At 43.5% G+C, this 21,825-nt stretch overlaps 1 protein-coding gene across 2 annotated transcripts in view; it reads right to left on the bottom strand.

Annotated features, from left to right (window-relative positions):
- The window catches only part of ANKRD55 (ankyrin repeat domain 55), a 136,201-nt gene that overhangs the window by 5,963 nt on the left and 108,413 nt on the right, over positions 1–21,825 (bottom strand). For both annotated transcript variants that reach the window (XM_008992043.4, XM_078365493.1), the window contains exons 9-10: positions 13,461–13,628; positions 6,788–7,449 (exon numbers count right to left, since the gene is read on the bottom strand). In XM_008992043.4, coding sequence (XP_008990291.3) covers positions 6,788–7,449; positions 13,461–13,628 — 830 coding nt within the window. The remainder of the gene's footprint in view (positions 1–6,787; positions 7,450–13,460; positions 13,629–21,825) is intronic.

Raw genomic sequence — 21,825 nt, 5'->3', positions numbered from 1 at the left:
GCTATTCTTTTTTTTTTTTTTTTTTTGGAGACAGAGTTTCTCTCTGTTGCCTAGGCTGGAGTGCAATGTCTCGATCTTGGCTCACTGCAATCTCTACCTCCCAGGTTCCAGTGATTCTCCTGCCTCAGCCTCCTGAGCAGCTGGGACTGCAGGCATGCACCACCATGCCAGGCTAATTTTTGTATTTTTAGTAGAGATGGGGTTTTACCATGTTGGCCAGGCTGGTGTTGAACTCCTGACCTTAGGTGATCCACCTGTCTTGGCCTCCCAAAGTGTTGGGATTACAGGTCTGAGCCACTGTGCCTGGCTAGGTGGAGCTATTCTCATTAGAGTCCTAAGGAAGAGCCATATCCCCTACAGAGATCAGGGTTACCATCACACATTATAGAAGGTGAGGTTTGAGCTGGTTCTTTTTTTTTTTTTTAAAGACAGGGAGGGTTTCACCATGTTGGCCAGGCTGGTCTTGAATTCCTGACCTCAGGTGATCTGCCCACCTCGGCCTCCCAAAGTGCTGAGATTACAAGCGTGAGCCACCACGCCCTGCCTGAGCCGGTTCTTAAAAGATTGTGAGAATCTGTCAAGCACATAGCGGACAGAACCCAAAATGATAGTAAGGGCCAAGATGTCATAGAATGAAAAGGCATGAAATTGTCAAGAAACCGAGACTTATTCAAGGAACTGTTGAAGAGTCAGGCGTGGGGATTTGAGATGGGCGGTGCAGAAGCTGAGAATGGGAAGTTGAGGCCTGACCATGCCATGAGAGCTTTGCTTGCCCAGTTTAGAATCCTGGCCTTTGTTCTGAACAGATGCAAAACCTCTGATGGAGGGGGGATGGGTCACAGGATCAGACCTAACCAGTCAGAAGACTGCATTGTTGCTGAGATAGTCTAAAAAATTCTAGAGAAGGAAGCTGTCTTTTGAGGGAGAAAAAAAGTGCACACTTTTTTTTCTTTTCTTGTGATGGCTTATAAATAACCAGGCTAGCAGACAACACCACAAAGCTTTCTGTTCCATTTTCTCTGAAAGCTGCCTGCAATGAATTAAGCTGATGTACTCCAAATTCCAACTCTCTAGGATAAGTGCTTCATCCCCCATCTGGCTGCATGCAGCTCCTGACAGGTCTCAATAAATGTTAAGCAATAATCATTACAGCTAAATGTTCAGGGCTGCTGATGTAAGCATTAGATAGTGGCTGCCCGGAATTTTAACAGCAGCACTGCTAACCCATATTATTTCTACCAAACCCGTGGCAGGAAAGGAGGAAATCCAAAGATAAAAGGACGATCCAAGTTCAAGTCAGTGGGATAGCGGGATGATTTATCCAATTGCTTTGCCACATTGAACTTTCACATGAAATATTGAGAGCTCAACGTAGAAATCTAAGTTTCAACTCTCCTAGACTAATAATGACGACAACAAAACCCACTTCTGTGTAGTGTAGAAGCCTCAGTGATCTCAAAAACAACTATTGTTAAAAATGTTCACAAAAAAGCCGGGGCACAGTGGCTCACACCTGTAATCCCAGCTCTTTGGGAGGCCGAGGTGGGCATATCACGATGTCAAGAGTTTGATACCAGTCTGGCCAACATGGTGAAATCCCATCTCTACCAAAAATACAAAAGTAAATTAGCCAGATATGGTGGCGGCACCTGTAATCTCAGCTACTCAGGAGGCTGAGGCAGGAGAATTGCTGAACCCAGAAGAGAGAGGTTGCAGTGAGCCGAGATCAGGCCACTGCACTCCAGCCTGAGCAGTAGAGTAAGACTCCGTCTAGGAAAAAAAAAAGTTCACAAAAATAAAATTCATAAGGCTAGGAAAGCTTTTTATATTGGTGAGGACAATGTCATTTATTAAAAATTACATTGAAGAGAACTGGTAAGCATATCAACAATCTGGACTTTAAGCATTAAAGAGAGAAACACATTGCCATGGTGATACCTTCCTATTTAGATCCGGGTTCAAGTTCTGAATATATGCTAACAGCTATAAGACTTGGAGCAGCCAGGTGCAGTGGCACGTGCCTGCAGTCCCAGCTACTCGGGAGGCTGAGGTGGGAGGATTGCTTGCACCCAGGAGTTCTGGGCTGCAGTGCGCTATGCAGATCAGGTGTCCGAACTAAGTTCAGCATCAATATGGTGACCTCCCGGGAGCGGGGGATCACCAGGTTACCTAAGGAGGGGTGAACTGGCCCAGGTCGGAAACGGAACAGGTCAAAACTCCCATGCTGATCAGTAGTGGGATCACACCTGTGAATAGCCACTGCACTCCAGCCTGGGCAACATAGTGAGACCCCGTCTCTTAAAAAAAAGAAAAAACAAAACAAAACAAACAAACAAACAAAGACTTGGAGCAAATCATTTAGTTTTTCTAGCCATGTAAATGGGTCCCCATGAAACGAAATGGTCCCAGCTCCTGTACCCATGGTGTAAGGCAACTGTGGCCCAGGAATATGACATTTCTGCTTTATCAGTTGGGGTTTATCCAAGAAAATAGAGACCTCTCTAGGTCTTTCAAACAGAGGGAATTTCATAGAGAAATATTGGTGATTGGGAAAACTGAGACGCCATACAGAGGATAGGGTGAAAGGACAGTCCAGAGATTACCTATGGTAGCAAGATGCAGCCTCTTGCTAGGCTGGAGGGATGATGGGAGGAGCTGGAGTTACCAAGGTCCAGGAGCTGATGGGAGCCAGCACCACAGAGTGAGGGGCTGTGTGGAGGGAGCTAGGAGGAAATGCAGCCTCCTGCAGATGCCAAAGGAGACAGGAACACAGTGGAACTACTGGTTTCCCTTTCTCCTGCTCTGCTACCCGGAAGCCAGTTGGCAAGGGAGGCTGGGAAGTGTACTTCTCTGGGATAAAGTGGAGCAGGAGGGAGAAGAAAGGCAGTGGACTGGAACACTGACTTACATGTCATCTTTAAAATCGACGTCACTTTAGCTTGTCTGTACAGTGTAGTGCTTAACACAGGGCCTGACACACAGGATGCCTGTAATCCCAGCACTTTGGGAGGCCGAGATGGGCAGATCATGAGGTCAGGAGATCGAGACCATCCTGGACAACATGGTGAAACCCCGTTTTTCCAAAAATACAAAAATTAGCTGGGCCTGGTGGTGGGTGCCTATAATGCCAGCTACTTGGGAGGCGGAGGCAGGAGAATCCCTTGAACTTGGGAGGCAGAGGTTTCAGTAAGCCGAGATGGTGCCACTGCACTCCAGCCTGGGCGACAGTGGGAGACCTCGTATCAAAAACTGAAAAACAAATGTGTGTATGTACATATATAGTATTATGCGAAAGTCACTGCTTTAAGTACATTACATCTATCAATTCATTTAATCTTAACAACTACTGTCAGCCCTATGGGTTAGGTATTTTCTCCCATTTTTTAGATGAGGAAACAAAGGCTCAGAGACTTTAAGTAACACAAAGTAAGCAGCAGAGCCAGAATTTGAAGCCAGCCTGGAATGGCTTTAGAATCCCTCTCAGGCCAGGCCCAGTGGCTCGCATTTTTTTCCTTTTTGAGACGGAGTCTCACTCTCTCACCCAGGCTGGAGTGCCATGGTGCAATCTCAGGTCACTGCAACCTCTGCCTCCTAGGCTCAAGCAATTCTCCCGCCTCAGTCTCCCGAGTAGCTGGGATAACAGGCATGTACCACCACGCTCGGCTAATTTTTGTATTTTAAGTTGAGATCGAGTTTCACCATGTTGACCAGGATGGTCTTGATCTCTTAACCTTGTGATCCACCCGCTTTGGCCTCCCAAAGTGTTGAGATTACAGGCGTGAGCCATGGCACCCGGCCCAGATGACTTCTTAATGGGAGCTGATTCACATGGAGGACATGCATTTTTCCCCTTCTCTACTTCCTTCCTCCTGCTCCACCAGCCCCCTTCTTTAAGCCATAGGTTAGGTGGTGGGGCACATAGATGGAAAGAGCATATGTTGCTTGTGTTCATGGAGCTATCAAATGTCTGGGAACTGCCTACTTCAGACTTCTTTCATGTGATAACAATAAACTTTTTTTTTTTTTTGAGACAGGACCTTACTCTGTCGCCCAGTCTAGAGTGCAGTGGTGTGCTCTCGGCTCACTGTAACCTCTGCCTCTCAGGTTCAAGTGATCCTCCCACCTCAGACCCCCAAGTAGCTGGGACCACAGGCATCCACCACTACTCCCAGCTTATATTTTTTTTGTATTTTTTGTAGAGATGAAGCTTTATCATGTTGCTCAGGCTGGTCTTTAACTCCTGAACTCAGGCGATCCACGTCTTAAAGTGCTGCCATTGCAAGCATGAGCCACCGCACCTGGCTGTGATAGCAATACAATTCTATGTTTTCAAGCCCCTGTGACTTTGGGTTTCTTTTACAGGAAGCTGATATAAAAGAGACAGTCCAAGGCTGTCTTTGGAATGGAAAAAGAAGACTTTCAAAATTTCACATGATTTTCAAAACAGAAGGTATTAGTTTGGCCGGGACAGGCCTAACTCTGGAAAACAGGATGGGTTGAGGCCCTGAAGTGTCAAAAGGTGGCACACCACTGTGCTCCCTTCCTGATCCTTCTGCAGAAAAATGCAAACACTACCCTTGCCACCAGCCAAGCGCTTCAGTGTTTTGTGGTGGAAGCAAAATATTCAATGGAGTTTTTCTCAGACATTAGGAAACAGCCTTAATATGTTTATCTGTATTTATCCTGTGCCTAAATATGTATAAAAATGTGTGAGGGAGCCATATTCTACCTCAGAGGCTTCAAGCACTGGGTACATGTCAAAGGGTGAAGAGAGTCAGCTTCACATTGCATATTAAACACAAAGGAATGTTCTCATTCTAAAAAATATATGACTCTTTTCTACTTTTTAAAAAACACATTGCTCTCTTGGTCTTTCATTTTTCTACTCTTAGAGAAAAATGAGTTCAAGAAATATATTTTTTCTTCTCTTAATCCTGAAAGATGTTTATTTTATTTATTTATTTTTTTGAGATGGGGTCTTGCTCTGTTGCCCAGGCTGGGCATGATCTTGGCTCACTGCAACCTCCGCCTCCCGGATTCAAATGATTTTCCTGCCTCAGCCTCCCAAGCAGCTGGGATTACAGGCGATTGCCAGCATGCCCAGCTAGTTTTTGTATTTTTAGTAGAGATGGGGGTTCCACCATGTTGGCCAGGCTGGTCTCGAACTCCTGACCTCGTGATCTGCCCACCTTGGCTTCCCAAAGTGTTGGAATTACAGGTGTGAGACACCGTGCCTGACCTGAAAAATGTTTATAAGGCCTGTCTAACACTTCATGGAGAGACGGTAGAGTGGCGTGGACTGAACCGAATTGGGGACAGTGGTGTCCAAGTGGACAGTGGTTATTCAGATCCAGCCAATTACTGCCATGTGGGAATTTGGGTTTAGTGCTGCCAGATTTTCTGTTTTTTCGAGAAAAGCTAGAATTCTAGATTTTTATATAAAATTTCATAATTTAAAAATATTCACAATTTATTCACTTAAAAACAACCAAGGTACTGTGGCACTGAACAGGTGTTGGAAGCTCTTTTCCAGACTCTGCTTTTGAACAATGGTTCAAAAAAATCACCTGTGGCTCTTTCCTTATATTTTTTTCCTGTAGAGATAGGGATCTCACTACACTGACCCCCCTGCCTCAACCCTTTAAAGTTCTGAGATTACAAGTAGTGTGAGTCACTGTACCCGGCCTATGGACCATTTAAAAAATAAAAATAAATTTTTTAGTTTGATAAATTTATTTATAAGTTGGGGAATAGATACATATATATTTGTTTGTATAAAAATATAAATTATTAGGCTTGGCATGGTGGTTCATGCCTGTAATCTCAGCACTTTGGGAGACTGAGAATGGAGGGTTGCTTGAGGCCAGGAGTTTACCACCAGCCTGGGAAATACAGTAAAACTCTATCTCTACCACAAAAAAAAAAAAAAAAAAAAAAAAGCTCCACTACAGGTGGAGCACACCTGTAGTCCTAGCTACTCGGGAGACTGAGGCAGGGGGATCACTTGAACCTGGGAGACTGAGGCTGTAGTGAGCCATGATTGTGCCACTGCACTCTAGCCTGGGTGACAGAGTGCGACCCTGTCTCAAATAAATAAATTCTTTAGTGTGATACATTTATTTAAAAGGTGGAATATGTACATATTTCATATCTAAAAATGGAGACATATGTGTGTAAAATATCTGTGGAAGGAGAAACAAAAGATGCAGATTTTTTTTTTTTTTTTGACATTTAGCTTTAGCTGAGGGGCACTGGATAGCTGGGGAAGAGGCAAGAGGGAGAGCCTATTGGTATGTGTTGAGACCTAACCCATAAATGTGCAAACCTTTCTACATGTGTCCACACAAAGCATGGCCATTTTCCCTGTTCCCTCACCAAGATTTTGGTTCAGTAGGTCTGGGGTGGAGATTGAATACCTGATTTAAAAACAATCACACAAACAAACTCCTTATAGGTGATTTTGCCACACACCCCTAGTTAAGAATCATTGCTAGTGGAAACAGTAATATTCTTGCTCCAATCTGGTACACACCACACATGTTTGCTGGGAAGATGAGAAGGCACATATTTTTACTTGACAATTACTTGAAGAGGGGAGAAGCAGAATGTTCTCACGGCCCAGAAATCTGAAATCCAGTGCACTATGGAAGAAAAGGTGGCTCTAATCACCCAATTTATTCCCACCCTGCCCTCTTGGCTATTGTCACTCCAGTTCCTAGCATGATACTGTATGGGACAATTCCTGTGTAAAGCCTGCTGAGAATGAAGATGAAATCAAGGACATTACCTGATGACGGATTATGTAGATGACGAAGATGGGCTGGCACAGAGGCCTCCTGGTGACCAGGCCGGACACTGAGCCATCTGTCCAGCAGCTTATCAGAAGAAGACACAGTCCAAACTTTGTAGGAAAATACTTGATTAGAATAATTCTTCCAGGGGTTATCTAGTAATGTCTGGCAGCCAGTTCTGTTATTTAATAAATCCTGCTCACTTCGACTTTTCTGAGATCGCTGGGCTGTATGATGAGGACCAGAGTTCAGCCCTGCATGGGAAGTGGCCCCATGGGAGGCCGTTAGGAAGTTATTGCCCAGGGTGATGGGTGGGAGACTCTGTGTTCTGATTGGTGGAAGCCCCTTGCGGGCCAGCGGTTTCTTCTCTGGTAAGAGATATTTTGAATTTTCTGAGGTTTTCTTCTTAAATTCAACCATAGCCACCTGATCACCAGGCTGTTCTTGGCAGTTGGTACCCACGATGCTATCAAAGGTGGTGATGATGTCATTGACTTCCGAGGTGCCCTCCTGTCTGTATTGGTCCCTGCTGGGATCCCTCTGATGGGCTCTCTGATCTTTCTTGTTTTTGCAGAATATTTGGTTGAGCACATTGAACCGTCCCTCCTTCTTCTGGGGCCGACTGCTCTGGGAGGGAGGGGGTCGAGTAGGCTCTGTTCTATGCGAATGTAAAAGAACAGGGATGATGTGTGAGGACAGGAAGTAGAGACGTCACTCACCGAAATGCCGGCCCCCTATTCCATATGCTCCATGGGGTTTTCTGAGATCCCTCCTAGATACCCCTAAAGCCTTCTCAAGTTAAAGGCAGTGTGAAGAACTCGCAGCACCCCTGGCAATCCTGTCCAGAAGATGCTCTTTACTACGGTCAGTCTTTGCTCAAGGAGGATATTTCTTAGATTTTTCTTGCTCCTTCAAGGTATATCCTTTTAAAATTTACACCCAGATCATCTGTTTTCAACAAGGGGTTAACTAAACTAAGAATTAGCTGAAAGTGTTGTTCTCACATCTCAAGGACAGTCAGTAGGAGCACAAGCTTTAAGTCAGAGATGAAACCTAAGAATTTGAGTTCAGGCTTCAATGAGCAGAAAGATGGAGAAGATCGCTGAGGTGGGGAGAGTGTGGTTTTAGGCTTTCTCTGAAAGAGATCCTAGAAGACCTGGACCTGGCCTGTGGCGGTGGCTCGTGCCTATAATCCCAGTACTTTGGGAGGCCAAGGCAGGCAGATCACAAGGTCAGGAGCTCGAAACCAGTTTGGTCAATATGGTGAAAACCCATTTCTACTGAAAATACAAAAATTAGCCAGGCATGGTGGTGCACACTTGTAGTCCCAGCTACTCGGGAGGCTAAGGCAGAAGAATTACTTGAACCTGGGAGGCAGAGGTTGCAGTGAGTCAAGATCACACCACTGTACTCCAGCCTGGGTGATAGAGAGAGACTCCACCTCAAAAAAAACAAAAGAAAACCTGGACCTAGTGCTGACCTGCTGACATTATCTCCCTCAGGGACCCCCTCCCCATTTTAAACTAAAACTTACCTTTTGAAAGGTACTTTTTATAAAAGTATGCTAGGCCGGGGGCAGTGGCTCACACATGTAATCCCAGCACTTTGGGAGACCGAGGGGGGCAGATCATGAGGTCAGGAGTTCAAGACCAGCCTGGCCAACATAGTGAAACCCTGTTTCTAGTAAAAACACAAAAAATTAGCTCGGTATGGTGGCTGGCAGCTGTAATCCCAGCTATTCAGGAGGCTGAGCCAGGAGAATTGCTTGAACCCGGAGGTGGAGGTTGCAGTGAACTGAGATTACACCATTGAACTTCAGCCTGGGCAACAGTGTTGGACTCTGTCGCAAAAAAAAAAAAAAAAAAAAAAAAAAAAGTATGCTAAAGGACAGGTGTGGTGGCTCACACCTGTAATCCTAGCACTTTGGAGGCCAAGGTGGGAGGATCCCTTGAGATCAGAAGTTTGAGACCAGTCTGGGCAACATGGCAGGATCCTGTCTCTATTAAAATAAAAAATTAAAAAAAAAGGAAAGCAAGGAAAGAAGCTTTAGTTTGGGCTCCAGCGAGAGGAGAAGCAGAGTGCATCACCATGGTCAGGCGTGGTCGCAGAAGAAAGTGAGCAATGCCCAATGTGCAGGCAAATTATAAAGGACAAAGGCCAGCCGTTGTCGAGAGGTTCCCTGAGGCACTATTCTGTTTTCGTTCCTTGGAAAATTCTGTGTGATTCTCTTCTGAGGCCCCAATTGACTTAATGCTTTCTGCGGTATGAATTAACGATGAAACCTGACCCATGTTTGTGCCCCTAAGAGTCAGATTGCAGCATTACTTTTTGGAGTGAGATATTGCAATCTGCAGTTTGAAAAACATCATCATTTATTTTGGATGCATATAGCGAATGCTTTCTCTATAGGTCACACAGTGCGTCCTTTGAATCGTTATTCCCACAATGCAGTCTTATCTTTATTCTTTCACCTGCCAATGGACTTTTTGAAATATTGAATTCTAGGCTCCTCATATGACCAGAGAGAGCCCCAGGGCTTCTCTGACATTCCAGTTTCCCTATACAGAATGCGTCCCTGTGTAAACTGATGCTCTTCCAGCATCTTGTGTAAGCCATCTCCTCCTCCTGTTACAGTGTGTGCTTTAGGTCACTGGGTCTCAAAATGGGGTCCACCGAACCCTTGGAGAGGGACCCCCGACTCTTTCAGGGTTTCATGGCATTCAACTCTATTCATAATAACACCACAATGTTTTAGTCTTTTTCACTGCTGCCTCAAATCAATGGTGCAACAGAGGTGGTGGGTAAAATGGTGGCTGCCTCAGTACAAATCAGGACAATAGTGGCAACAATGCCCTTGCAGAAAAAAAGTCATTTAATGTAATAATGTCCTCATTTAGGCAGTACAAGTTATTATTTATTTGTTTATTTATTTATTTGAGATGGAGTCTTGTTCTGTCACCCAGGCTGGAGTGCAATGGTGCAATCTTAGCTCACTGCTACCTCCGCCTCCTGGGTTCAAGCGATTCTCCTGCCTCAGCCTCCTGAGTAGCTGGGATTACAGGCACTCACCACCACACCCAGCTAAGTTTTTCTATTTTTAGTAGAGATGGGTTTTCACCATATTGGTCAGGCTGGTTTTGAACTCTTGATTGTGATCTGACCGCCTTGGCCTCCCAAAGTGCTGGGATTACAGGCGTGAGCCACCAAGCCTGGGTTAGCAGTACAAGTTATTAATTTGATTGCATGTTGACTTGAGTACACTTGTTTGACAAAACAAGAAGCACTGGTAAGCAATTCTGCTATATACAGAGGAGTGATGGTTGTCTTGTGGTAAAGCAGCTGTGCAATTGTTTGAGTCGAGGGGTGAACTGACACTGTTTTCACAGAACACCATTTTTATGCCTTATAGACAATCTATGGTTATGTAGAGCTAAGTATTTGCAGAAATTTCTGCAAAATAAATAAAGTGAAATACACAGATACGGAGAGTAAAACAGTGGTTATCAGAAGTGAGGGTGAAGTGGGGGAGTGGGAGGTGTAGGTCAAAGGGTAAAAAGTTGCAATTATGTATGAGGAGTGAGTCTACAGATCTAAGCAGAGCATGGGGATATTGTATTGTATACTGGAAATTTGCTAAGAGAGATTTTAGTTGTTCTTATCACACATACACAAAAGTAACTATGGGAAATGAGGGATATGTTAATTGGCTTAAATAGTAATCATTTCATTATGTATTTTATTACTTTATTTTACTTTTTTTGAGACAGTTTCACTCCGTCCCCCAGGCTGGAGTGCAGTGGCACGATCTTGGCTCATTGCAACCTCTGCCTCCCAAGTTCAAGTGATTCTTGTGCCTCAGCTTCCTGAGTGGCTGGGATCACAGGCACACGCCACCATGCCTGGCTACTTTCAGTATTTTTAGTAGAGATGGGGTTTCGTCATTTTGGCTAGACTGGTCTCGAACTCCAGGGCTCAAGTGATCCACCTTCCGTGGCTTCCCAAAGTGTGAGGATTACAGGCATGAGCTACCGTGCCCGTCTCATCTCACTACGTATATTTATATCAAAATGTGTATACCTATATAGGTATATATATAAAATGAAAATATGTTAAAATGAGTAAAGTGAATATTTCATTTCAAGATAAATAATTGACAGTTATTGTAGCCAATGACAAAAGTCTAGCTTTTAAGCAAAAATTAGAATGGTAGAAAACTTATATTCATTCTGTAAGCTTGATAGCATCTCAATATATAAAGCTTTTCCAATGAGATTGGTGATGATACTAACAAATGTGACTTTTTGATATTGTATAATGAAATGTGTCATTTGGAAGATCTTCATAATTAAGTCAACTAATATTTTCCACATGACCAATGCAAGGTGTTAATAAAATCACACATATGTATAAGACCTATTTAAAGTATAAGATATAGTAATGTATTCTAATGTGACAGAGTACAAAAAATTCATTGATATGGTGAGAATCTACATTGCAGTTAACCTATAGGAAACTACTACTTGTTAAGTTTTGATACCTTATCAAAGAAAAATACATGGTAGGGCGCGGTGGCGCACCCCTGCAGTCCCAGCACTTTGGGAGGTGGAGGAGGGCGGATCACTTGAGGTCAGGAGTGACCAGCCTGGACAACATGGTGAAAACCTGTCTCTACTAAAAATACAAAAATTAGCTGGGCATGGTGGCCGGCGCCTGTAATCCCATCTACTCAGGAGGCTGAGCAGGAGAATCGTTTGAACCCAGGAGGTGGAGGTTGCAGTGAGCCAAGGTCCTGTACACTCTAGCCTGGTGAAAGAGCAAGACTCTATCTAAAAAAATAAATAAAGAAAGAAAGATACACACAATTATCTGAAAGGCCTATTGAGATACACCTGCCTTTTCCAACTATGTGTTTATGTAAGTCCAGATTGTTGTTATATACATCAATCAAAACATGATACTGTGGCTAGGCATGATGGTTCACACTTCTATTCACAGCACTTTGGGAGGCTAAGGTAGGAGGATTACTTGAGGCCAGGAGTTTGAGACCAGCCTGGGTAGCATAGTTTGAGACCATCTCTACAAAAAATTCAAAAACCCAAAAAACAAGAAAACCCAGCTATGCAGCTGGGCATGGTGGCACATGCCTAAAGTCCCAGCTACTCAGGAGGCTGAGGTGAGAGGATCATTTGAGCCCAAGAACTCAAGGTTGCAGTGAGCCATGATCATGTCACTGCATACCAGCTGGGTGACAAGTGAGATTCTGGCTCTAAAATAAAATAAAATAAAATAACTAAATAAGCAAAACCCAAAACCCAAAAACACAACACATTATATTGCAACAAAGTGAATGCAAAAAGCAGCTGTGGAACCCAGCTTTATTCTATTTTTTTTTTTTTTCGAGACAGGTCTTGCTCTGTGGTCCAGGCTGGAGTGCAGTGGTGCTATCCTGGCTTACTGCAACCTCTGCCTCCCAGGCTCAAGTGATTCCCCTGCTGCAGATTCCCTAGTAGCTGGGGTTACAGGCGCCCACCACCATACCTGGATAGTTTTTGTGTTTTTGGTAGAGATAAGGTTTTGCCATGCTGGCCAGGCTGGTCTAGAGCTCCTGACTTCAGGTGATCCACTCGCCTTGACCTCCCAAAGCAGTAGGATTACAGGTGTGAGCCACCGTGCCCAGTCCCCAGCTGTATTCTATTAAGCTTGTATGACGCTATCAAAGAGCTTTGCCAGAAACGTAAAACAATGCTGCTCTTGTCATACAATATTTTTGTTTTGGGAAATAGAAATAGTAAATTAAACACTTTAATTTTTAATTAAAAATATGGCATTTATGTTCATATGTAAATGTAATGTTCATTAATTTAAATGAATAACAATACATATTTTATTAAAAACTTCTCAGTTTTAATTTCTTTTTCTTTTTTTTTTTTGAGATGGTGTCTTGCTCTATCGCCCAGGTTGGAGTGTGATGGCATGATCTTGGCTCACTGCAGCCTCTGTCTCCTGGGTTCAGGCAATTCTCCTGCCTCAGCCTCCCAAGTAGCTGGGATTACAGGCACCCACAATTATGCCTGACTAATTTTTGTATTTTTAATAGAGACAGGGTTTCACCATGTTGGTCTTGCTGATCTTGAACTCCTGACCTCAGATGATCCACCTACCTCAGCCTACCCCACCTGCTGGGATTACAGGTGTAAGCCACCGTGCCTGACCTCTCAATTTTAATTTCTAATGCCATACATATTGATAAGTCTGACTCTCATAAACAAAAATTATTTGGGGGCCCTTAATAATTTTTGAGAGTGTAAAAGAGTCCCGAGAACAAAAGTTTGAGACTCACTAAATTAGACAAAAGGGGGATTTAGAGGATGTGCCAAAAGGAGAAGAGGAAAGAGATAAAAGGAAAGAAGAGACTCAAGTTGAGTGAATGTTAGGCTGATGGATTAGAGCTCACTACTATGGTTTTGCTCCAAAAATACTTCATTCTATGTTAGATAATGGGAAACGTTAATTATATAATCATTTAATGTCTTTAATATAGGTAACATTAATATTATAAAATTATAATAATATCATTATTGGTGTGCACCTTGGCAATTTAAAACATTTCATTCGATTTTATAAATATTTGAGAAGAATAAGAAAATAAGTGGCTCCTGGTGTACTCACCTGCTCTCTTGGGAGAGGAGTTTGACACACTCGGAGTGACCGCAGTATAGGGCATAGGCTAAGGGCGTGCTCTCGTTGATGTCCCGCAGGTTGCTGTCCATTCCCAGCTCCAGCAGTGACTGGACACATTCAGCCTTCCCTGCAGCTGCAGCCCAGTGCAGAGGTGTCCTGGAGGGGCCATGTGAAAAAAGCACAAGTGTCTGAGCATGTGAATGGTTCAGGTTGCTTAGACGGCAACAGCTCCTGCTCAGAGTCAGGTTGAGGTAGGGAAAATCTTGTTGCTATTTACAGCGTAGAAATAGTACGTGTTAGGGCCAGGCACGATGGCTTACACCTATAATCCCAGCACGTTGGGAGGCCGAGGCGGGTGGGTCACAGGGTGAAGAGATCGAGACCATCCTGGTCAACAAGGTGAAACCCCGTCTCTACTACTAATACAAAAATTAGCTGGGCATGGTGGTGTGCGCCTGTAGTCCCAGCTACTCGGGAGGCTGAGGCAGGAGAATTGCTTGAACCCAGAAGGCAGAGGTTGCGGTGAGCCGAGATCGTGCCATTGCACTCCAGTCTCAAAAAAAAAAAAAAAAAAAAAAAGCAATAGTACGTGTTCAATGGGGCCAAGGGAGGATGGTGGACATGTGTAGGGACCTCTCCTCTAGCTCTAAGTATTCCTTGCCTTCTGCACTCTCTGACCTTTCTGAGAATTTCCTAGAAGAGGAAGTACAGGGTCAAAGGGTATAAAGAGTTTTGAAGCTCTTTATACATAGTGCCAAACTGCCTTCCAGGAAGATTGAGTCAACTTGTCCTCCTACCAGCTGTGTTTTCCTTCTTCTCTAATATTGAGTATTGTCACTAACTTTAGAACTCTTTGTCCATTTGGTAGGCAAAACGATGCTTCACTGTTGTTTTCTTTTCTATTTAATTTATAGTAAGGTTGAACTTTGGAAATATATATTTATATGCCATTTGAGTTTCTTCATTGAAATGATTAATGCCCTTTTCCTATTAATGTCATTTTCCTATTAAAATATAAATGTTTTTCTTACTAATCTGTATGTGGTCTTTATATTAAAGACACTGACTTTTCTTTTTTGAGACAGAATCTCACTCTGTCGCCCAGGTTGGAGTGCAGTGGCATGATCTCGGCTCACTGCAGCCTCTGCTTCCCAGGTTCAAGCGATCCTCCTGCCTCAGCCTCCCAAGTAGCTGGGACTACAAGCACATGCCACCATGCTGGGCTAATTTTTATACTTTTAATAGAGACGAGGTTTCACCATGTTGGCCAGGCTGGTCTTGAACTCTTAACTTTGTGATCTGTCCGCTTCAGCCTCCCAAAATGCTGGGATTATAGGTGTGAGCCACCATGCCCGGCTGACATTGATCTTTTATAGGTTATACGTTTATGAAAACATTTTCTGTAATTTGTTACTTGACTTTTAATTTTTTTTTCTGGAGCTGGAGTGTCACTCTTTCACCCAGGCTGGAGTGCAATGGTGTGGTCTTGACTCACTGTAACCTCCGCTTCCCAGGTTAAAGCAATTCTCCTGCCTCAGCTTCCCAAGTGACTACAGGTGCATTCTACCGCTCCCAGCTAATTTTTGTATTTTTAGTATAGATGGGGCTTCACTATGTTGCCCAGATTGGTTTTGAATTCTTGACCTTGTGATCTGCCTGCCTTGGCCTCCTAAAGTGCTGAGATAATAGGAGTGCACCACCTCACCCGGCTGAGTTTTAATTTTTAAGTAATTTTTCTATAAAACTTTAAAAAATAATTACATTTAATTTCTTCTTCATTTTTTCCCTCTATTATGATGTTACGTTTACAAAGTCCTTTGTGGGTGGGCATGGTGGCTCTCACCTGTAATCCCAGCACTTTGGGAGGTTGAAGCAGATGGATCACCTGAAGTCAGGAGTTCAAGACCCGCCCGGCCAATATGGTGAAACACCATCTCCATTAAAAATACAAAAAATTAGCCAGGTATTGTGGCACATGCCTGTAGTCCCAGCTACTCAGGAGGCTGAGGCAAGAGAATTGCTTGAACCCCAGAGGCAGAGGTTGCAGTGAGCTGATATCATGCTACTTCACTTTAGCACAGGCAATAGTGCAAAACTCTGTCTAAAAATAAAATTTAAAAAAAAAAAGGCCTTCATTAGCCAAAAGGTACATAAATATTCACCAGTATTTAAACCTATACTAAATTCATAACTAGTGTTTTCTTAAGAGAATAAAAAGAAAAGCCAAAGACTATGAGAAAACATTTGCAAATCACATCGTCAACAAAGTATTACTAAATATAGTATTAAGTAAATAAAATCTTTCAGAGCTGAACAATAAGAAAATAAACCAATTTTAAAAATTAGTGGCCGAGCATGGTGGCTCACGCCTATAATCCCAGAACTTTGGGAGGTGGAGGTGGGTGGATTACCTGAGGTTGGGAGTTCATGACCACCCTGATCAATGTGGATAAAATTTGTCTCTGCTAAAAATACAAAATTATCTGAGCATGGAGGTGCATGCCTGTAATCCCAGCTACTTGGGAGGCTGAGGCAGGAGAATTGCTAGAACCCAGGGGGGCAGAAGTTGCGGTGAGATTCCGCCATTGCACTCCAGCCTGGGCAACAAAGATCGAAACTCTGTCTCAAAAAAAAAAAAAAAAAAAAAAAAATTAGCAAAAGATCAGAACAGACACTTCATCAAAGAAGATCTATGGATGGTATATAAGCACATGAAGCGGTGCTCAATAACATCTGTCATTAGAGAAATGAAACTAAAACCATAAGGGGAAGAAAAAAACCCAAGCAGAACAAAGCTTGGCACTACCAGGTGCTGGCGAAAATATGGAGCAAAAAGAACTTTTATACATTCCTGGTGGGAATGTAAAGCAGTAAGAGCCACTCTGGAAAATAATTTAGCAGTTCCTTCTGAAGTTAAACATGTACTTATAACCTACAAATCCCACTTTTAAATATTTTGCTGGAGAAATAAAAACTTACATCCACACAAATAATGGTACACAAATGTTTGTAGCAGCATTATCATAATTGCCAAAAACTGGGGACAACTCAATGTCCTTCAGTGGGTGAATGGACAAACTGTGGTTCATCCTATTCCAGTAGTATTGGAATACTACTCAGTAATGAAAAAGAACAGACTGCAGATATTTGCAACAACATAGATGGGTCTCAAATGCATTCTGCTAAGTGAAATAAATCAAGTAAATCAGTCTCGAAGGATGGCCTACTGTCTATTTCCATTTACATGACCTTCTAGAAAATGCAAAACTAGACAGACAGATAATGGTTGCCAGGGCTTAGAGATGGGAGAGGGCATCAACATGAGTTAGAGTTGATGGAATGTTCTGAATTTTGTCTGTGGTGGTAACATGAATTCATGCATGTTAAAACACATAGAACTGTACACCGTATGTTGATATTTGTTTTATTTTAACTCATACCTTTAAAGGAATTCCCCAAAGAATGCTTATAGCTGACTTGGAACCTCAGCTCTGGGAGAGGATTTTTTTCTGAACGGTATCTAAAGTGTATTGTTGCTTCAGGGTCATGGCTTGCTTGTGTATGTCTGTTACCATGTCACTGTGGTCCTATGCTGAGCGCCCTTAGCGGATTTGAGTCTTTCCAGTAGACCACATTTGAAACAGTATGAGTCACTGCGCAGTGAAGCCCACACTGAGAGGATGAACGCACGTGCACTGTCCCTTTGCTTTGGGTGGAAGTAGGTTATCCTGTTGACTTATTTTCTCTGTGTTTGTTCCTCCAGCCCCTTTTTCATATGTTGCTCGATCTCCCTTTCCCCTCCTGGTGCTTACACATCTCAGCCATTTTAGCGAAACCCTTGCCAATAACAGTATTTTGGGTCTCAGTTCTCACTGTTCCCTCTGGTCGTGGAGCCTTTGAATGAAATGCACATAGCTATGGGGCAGGGTTTAGCTGGAAAATGTGACCTTCCAACTTCACATCAACTTCTGGCTCCTCAAACAATAGGCTGGCAGTAAGGCAGGGAAGTTGTTTTCCCATTTTTCACTGAGCAGATTGTGAATATTTCCATATGGATTTTTCTATTGTTATTGTTACTCTGATACTTTGTTTTAAAATAAAAATTCTGAATGTACACGAAAAAAGAAAAGAAACATACACCATAAAAATAAATTTTACTGAATGTAAATAAAAAGAAAACCATGCCGGGTGCGGTGGCTCATGCCTGTAATCCTAGCACTTTGGGAGGCCGAGGTGGGTGGATCACCTGAGGTCAGGAGTTCAAGACCAGCCTGGCCAACATGGCGAAACCCTATCTTTAAAAAAAAAAGAAAAAAAGAAAACCAGTATTTTTTCTTCGATTAATTTGGTTTAAAACTAAAAAACCATGGCTAGGCACTGTGGCTTACACCTGAAATCCCATCACTCTGGGAGGCCAAGGCGGGCAGATTGCTTAAGCCCAGGAGTTTGACACCAGCTTGGGCAACACAACAAAACCCAGTCTCTACACACACACACACACACACACACACACACACACACACACCATAAAAATTAGTTGGGTGTGGTGGCTACGTGCCTATAGTCCCTGCTACTCGGGAGGCTGAGGTGGGAGGATTGATTGAGCCTAGAGTGGTTGAGGCTTCAGTGAGCCGAGATCCTGCCATCATACTCCAGTCTGGGCAATGGAGTGAGACCCATTCTCAAAAAACAAAAGACAAACAAGCAAACAAAACCTGTGTGTGGCTATACGTGTATATTGGTAAGTACAGTGAGGTCAGAGCCAATCTGACTGCTTTGTAATTACGTAGCCAACTTTTCTCAACACCATTTCTTCATGTGGTGGGATTATACTTTGAGATCCTGATCTCTGTACATATTTTCTACCTCTCCTCTTTCCCCTATTTAAGGGGATGGCTGACTTTGAGCTCAACCTCAGGGGAGGGATATTGGAAAGTCAGGAAGGGAAATGTCTTTTTGCTTCCAAAAGCCAAGCTTGGGACCGAGAGCAACTTTAAAGCAAGGGCAAAATATTTAACTAAATATCTGAATGGAAATGGCTTCCCCAACACTGGAAGGAGAGTCCCTCTTCAGTGATTAAGGTAGTGTGACAAGGGCATAAAGGATCACTGGACTCAGGAGCAAAGGGGATAAGAGCTTTGCTTCACTGGCAGAGATACTGGGAGTGAGGGATGGGGAGTGTCTGTGGTGTGTCTAGACAATGGGACCACAGGCAGCCCATGATCCTGCAGGTGCCCAAGCAGAGCATGGACACAGATGAACATCATCCATCCTGAAGGGTAAGGACAGAAGACAAGCAGGGCACCCTCCACCTCTATTCCTATATGCCCATTGTATAAAATTCAAGAACCATGGCTCACGCAATAAGGGAAGGAGGGCTCAGAGGGGCTTTGAAAGATGAGGTTAGGTTTCCTACTAATCTAGTAAGATAACTCAAAAACAGAAATTAGGTTAAATTATAGATAAAAATCATTGTAATTTTTTTTTTTTGAGACTAAATTTTGCTCTTCTCCCCCAGTCTGGAGTGAAATGGCACGAACCTTCCTGGGTTCAAGCCGTCCTCCTCCTGGGTTCAGCCTCCCAAGGAGCTGGGATTACAGGCACCTGCCACCATGCCAGGTTAATTTTTGCATTTTTAGTAGAGACGGGGTTACACCATATTGGCCAGACTGGTCTCGAACTCCTGACCTCAGGTGATGCACCCACCTTGGCCTCCCAAAGTGCTGGGATTACAGGCGTGAGCCACCACGCTTGGCCCATTATAACTTAAAACTCTGGGCTGTAAAATAACATGAATACTTGACATAGTAAGTGTTCTACCACTTTTTTTTAAAAAAAAAATATAGATTATATGCGCCATGTGGGAGGGGAATGGCAGCATTTCACTCACTGTGTGGTTCTGGCATCCAGCACAGTGCCAGGCACATATATGGGCTCTCCATAAGAAAGTTGAATAAGTTGATACTTTTGTGATACTGCCTTCTTTATTATACCAAGGACATAATAATTCTGGGTAGTATTAGACCCTGATTTTTTTTAACTCTGTGAGTAGAAATAAGAAATTCAATTATTCATTTATTATATATTTATTTATTTTTTTGAGATGGAGTTTCGCTGTTGTTACCCAGACTGGAGTGCAATGGCACGATCTCGGCTCACCGCAACCTCTGCCTTCTGGGTTCAAGCAATTCTCCTGCCTCAGCCTCCCGAGTAGCTGGGACTACAGGCGCGCACCACCATGCCCAGCTAATTTTTGTATTTTTAGTAGAGACAGGGTTTCACCTTGTTGACCAGGATGGTCTCGATCTCTTGACCTAGTGATCCACCCACCTCGGCCTCCCAAAGTGCTGGAATTATAGGTGTGAGCCACTGTGCCCGGCTTCAACTATTCATTTAAAGAGTACCTACTGTTTTCTAGGAGGTCAAGGCTTGGCTTTGTCTTTGAGGAAGGACTCTGCCTGGTTTCGGTAACCTGTCCCAGTGGGTTTTTAAGTGTGCTTAATGTACAGCAAATACTTTGATCTAAAGTAGAAGTTTGAGAAGCTGAAGCTTAGCTGAAGCATGTAAAAAGTCAACTCATTGGGAGATAGAGTGGCATCTCTGAAGAGCAAGTTTACTCTAAAAAAAATGTTTTTTTCTTAAGGGTAGATTTATAGCTGCCCTGGGCCTTTGCGTTATTGTTTTTGGAAGCTGTAGACTTGTAGTTGCTCAGGCAGTTGCCAGCAGGAGATAGGAGTTGAGAGCTTGGAGGTAGCCTAAAGACAATTGGCCCTTGCCATCAGGTCATCTTGGAAAATACTGTGAAAAGGCATTGGATGCTTGATTAGTTTCATAGTTTCATTCAAGATTGAATAAAGTAGGTCAGGCACAGGGGCTTACCCTCATAATCCCAGCACTTTGGAAGGCTGAGGCAGAAGGATCACTTGAGGTGGGAAGTTCAAGACCAGCCTGGCTAATATGGCGAAACCCCTAATCTACTTAAAAAAAAAAAAAAAAAAAAAGCAAAAACAGAAAACCCAAAAATTAGCCGGGTGTGGTAGTGCACACCTGCAGTCCCAGCTATTTGGGAGGCTGGGGCAGGAGAATCCCTTGAACCAGGGAGGTAGAGTTTGCAGTAAGCCGAGATTGTGCCACTGCTCTTCAGCCTGGGAGACAGAGGAAGATTTCCTCCAAAAAAAATATTGAATAAACTATATTTTGGATTATGTACTGATGTCACAAAACCATGTTCTGATTTTTTTTTTTCTGGGGGTGTAGGGAGAGGCAAAGGGCAAAGGTAAGATAATATGCCTTTTCTGAGACAGGGTCTCACTCTGTCGCCCAGGCTGGAGTGCAGTGGGACGATCATAGTTCACTACAACCTTCACATGTGGGCTCAAGTGATACTCCCATCTCAGCCTCCTGAGTAGCTGGGACTATATGTATGTACCACTATGTCTGGCTAATGTTTGTATTTTTTGTAGAGATGGGGTTTCACCATGTTGTCAAGGCTGGTCTTGAACTCCTGGGCTCAAGCGATTCATCCACCTCAGCTTCCTGAAGTGTCGGGATTACAGGTGTGAGCAACCATCTGGTCCATCTGCCTATGAATGGGGTCTTTTGTGCAAAGAATGACTATCCCTCTGGTAATTCACTGAGGAAATGGGCATTCCTGGGGCAGGAAAGGAGGTCTCTCCTCAGCCTTGTGCAGGGCCTGAACCTGAACCTCAGAAGGGCACTCCTGAGAGGGCCAGGTAGTCTCTCAGGCCTAGAGACCGCCTGGGAGCTGGGCAGAGAAGGACTGGGTTGGGGATATCTGTGAAGGGGGTTGGACATGAGTGGAGAGCATCTATGTATGCATATTGTGTGGGCCCAGCATTCCCAGGTACAGATTGTATCCTCTGTCAATTAAGCATCTTTTTCCTGTTATGCTAGAGGCAGCAATTTTATAACACCTAATAGGGCCATAAATTTTTCAACACAGTGATCAATCACACTGCATACTTGCGTGTGGCAGATATGATTAGTTCCATTCTATATGAGAGAGGTCTCCAGACAACATTTATTCAGAAACAAGAAAAGTCCCCAGCAGATTATGTCCTCCCGTTTAGACAGTGTATTGCCAATAAATTCAGTAGGTGGAGGGCTGGACGTTGATCTAGTCAGGGTTACCAACATGTGATGATTCACTCAGAAGCTTTGTGAAATACTCCTTTACGACAATTACTAAGACTGACCCGTTCCAACATGGAAGCAGTCCAGAAGAACAGCGGGAAAAGTTAAATTGTTTTGCTGAGTAATGAGGGAAGCATATAGATAATCTCTAATATGCCGATGTCCTCGGGGCCAGCCCGTGGTACCTAATTTCAAGTTG

The sequence above is a fragment of the Callithrix jacchus genome, chromosome 2 (assembly GCF_049354715.1).
Source record: "Callithrix jacchus isolate 240 chromosome 2, calJac240_pri, whole genome shotgun sequence".
NCBI classification, from domain to species: Eukaryota; Metazoa; Chordata; class Mammalia; order Primates; family Cebidae; genus Callithrix; species Callithrix jacchus.
Note: the sequence above shows the minus strand (reverse complement) of the source record. Positions and strands in the feature narration are given on the sequence as shown.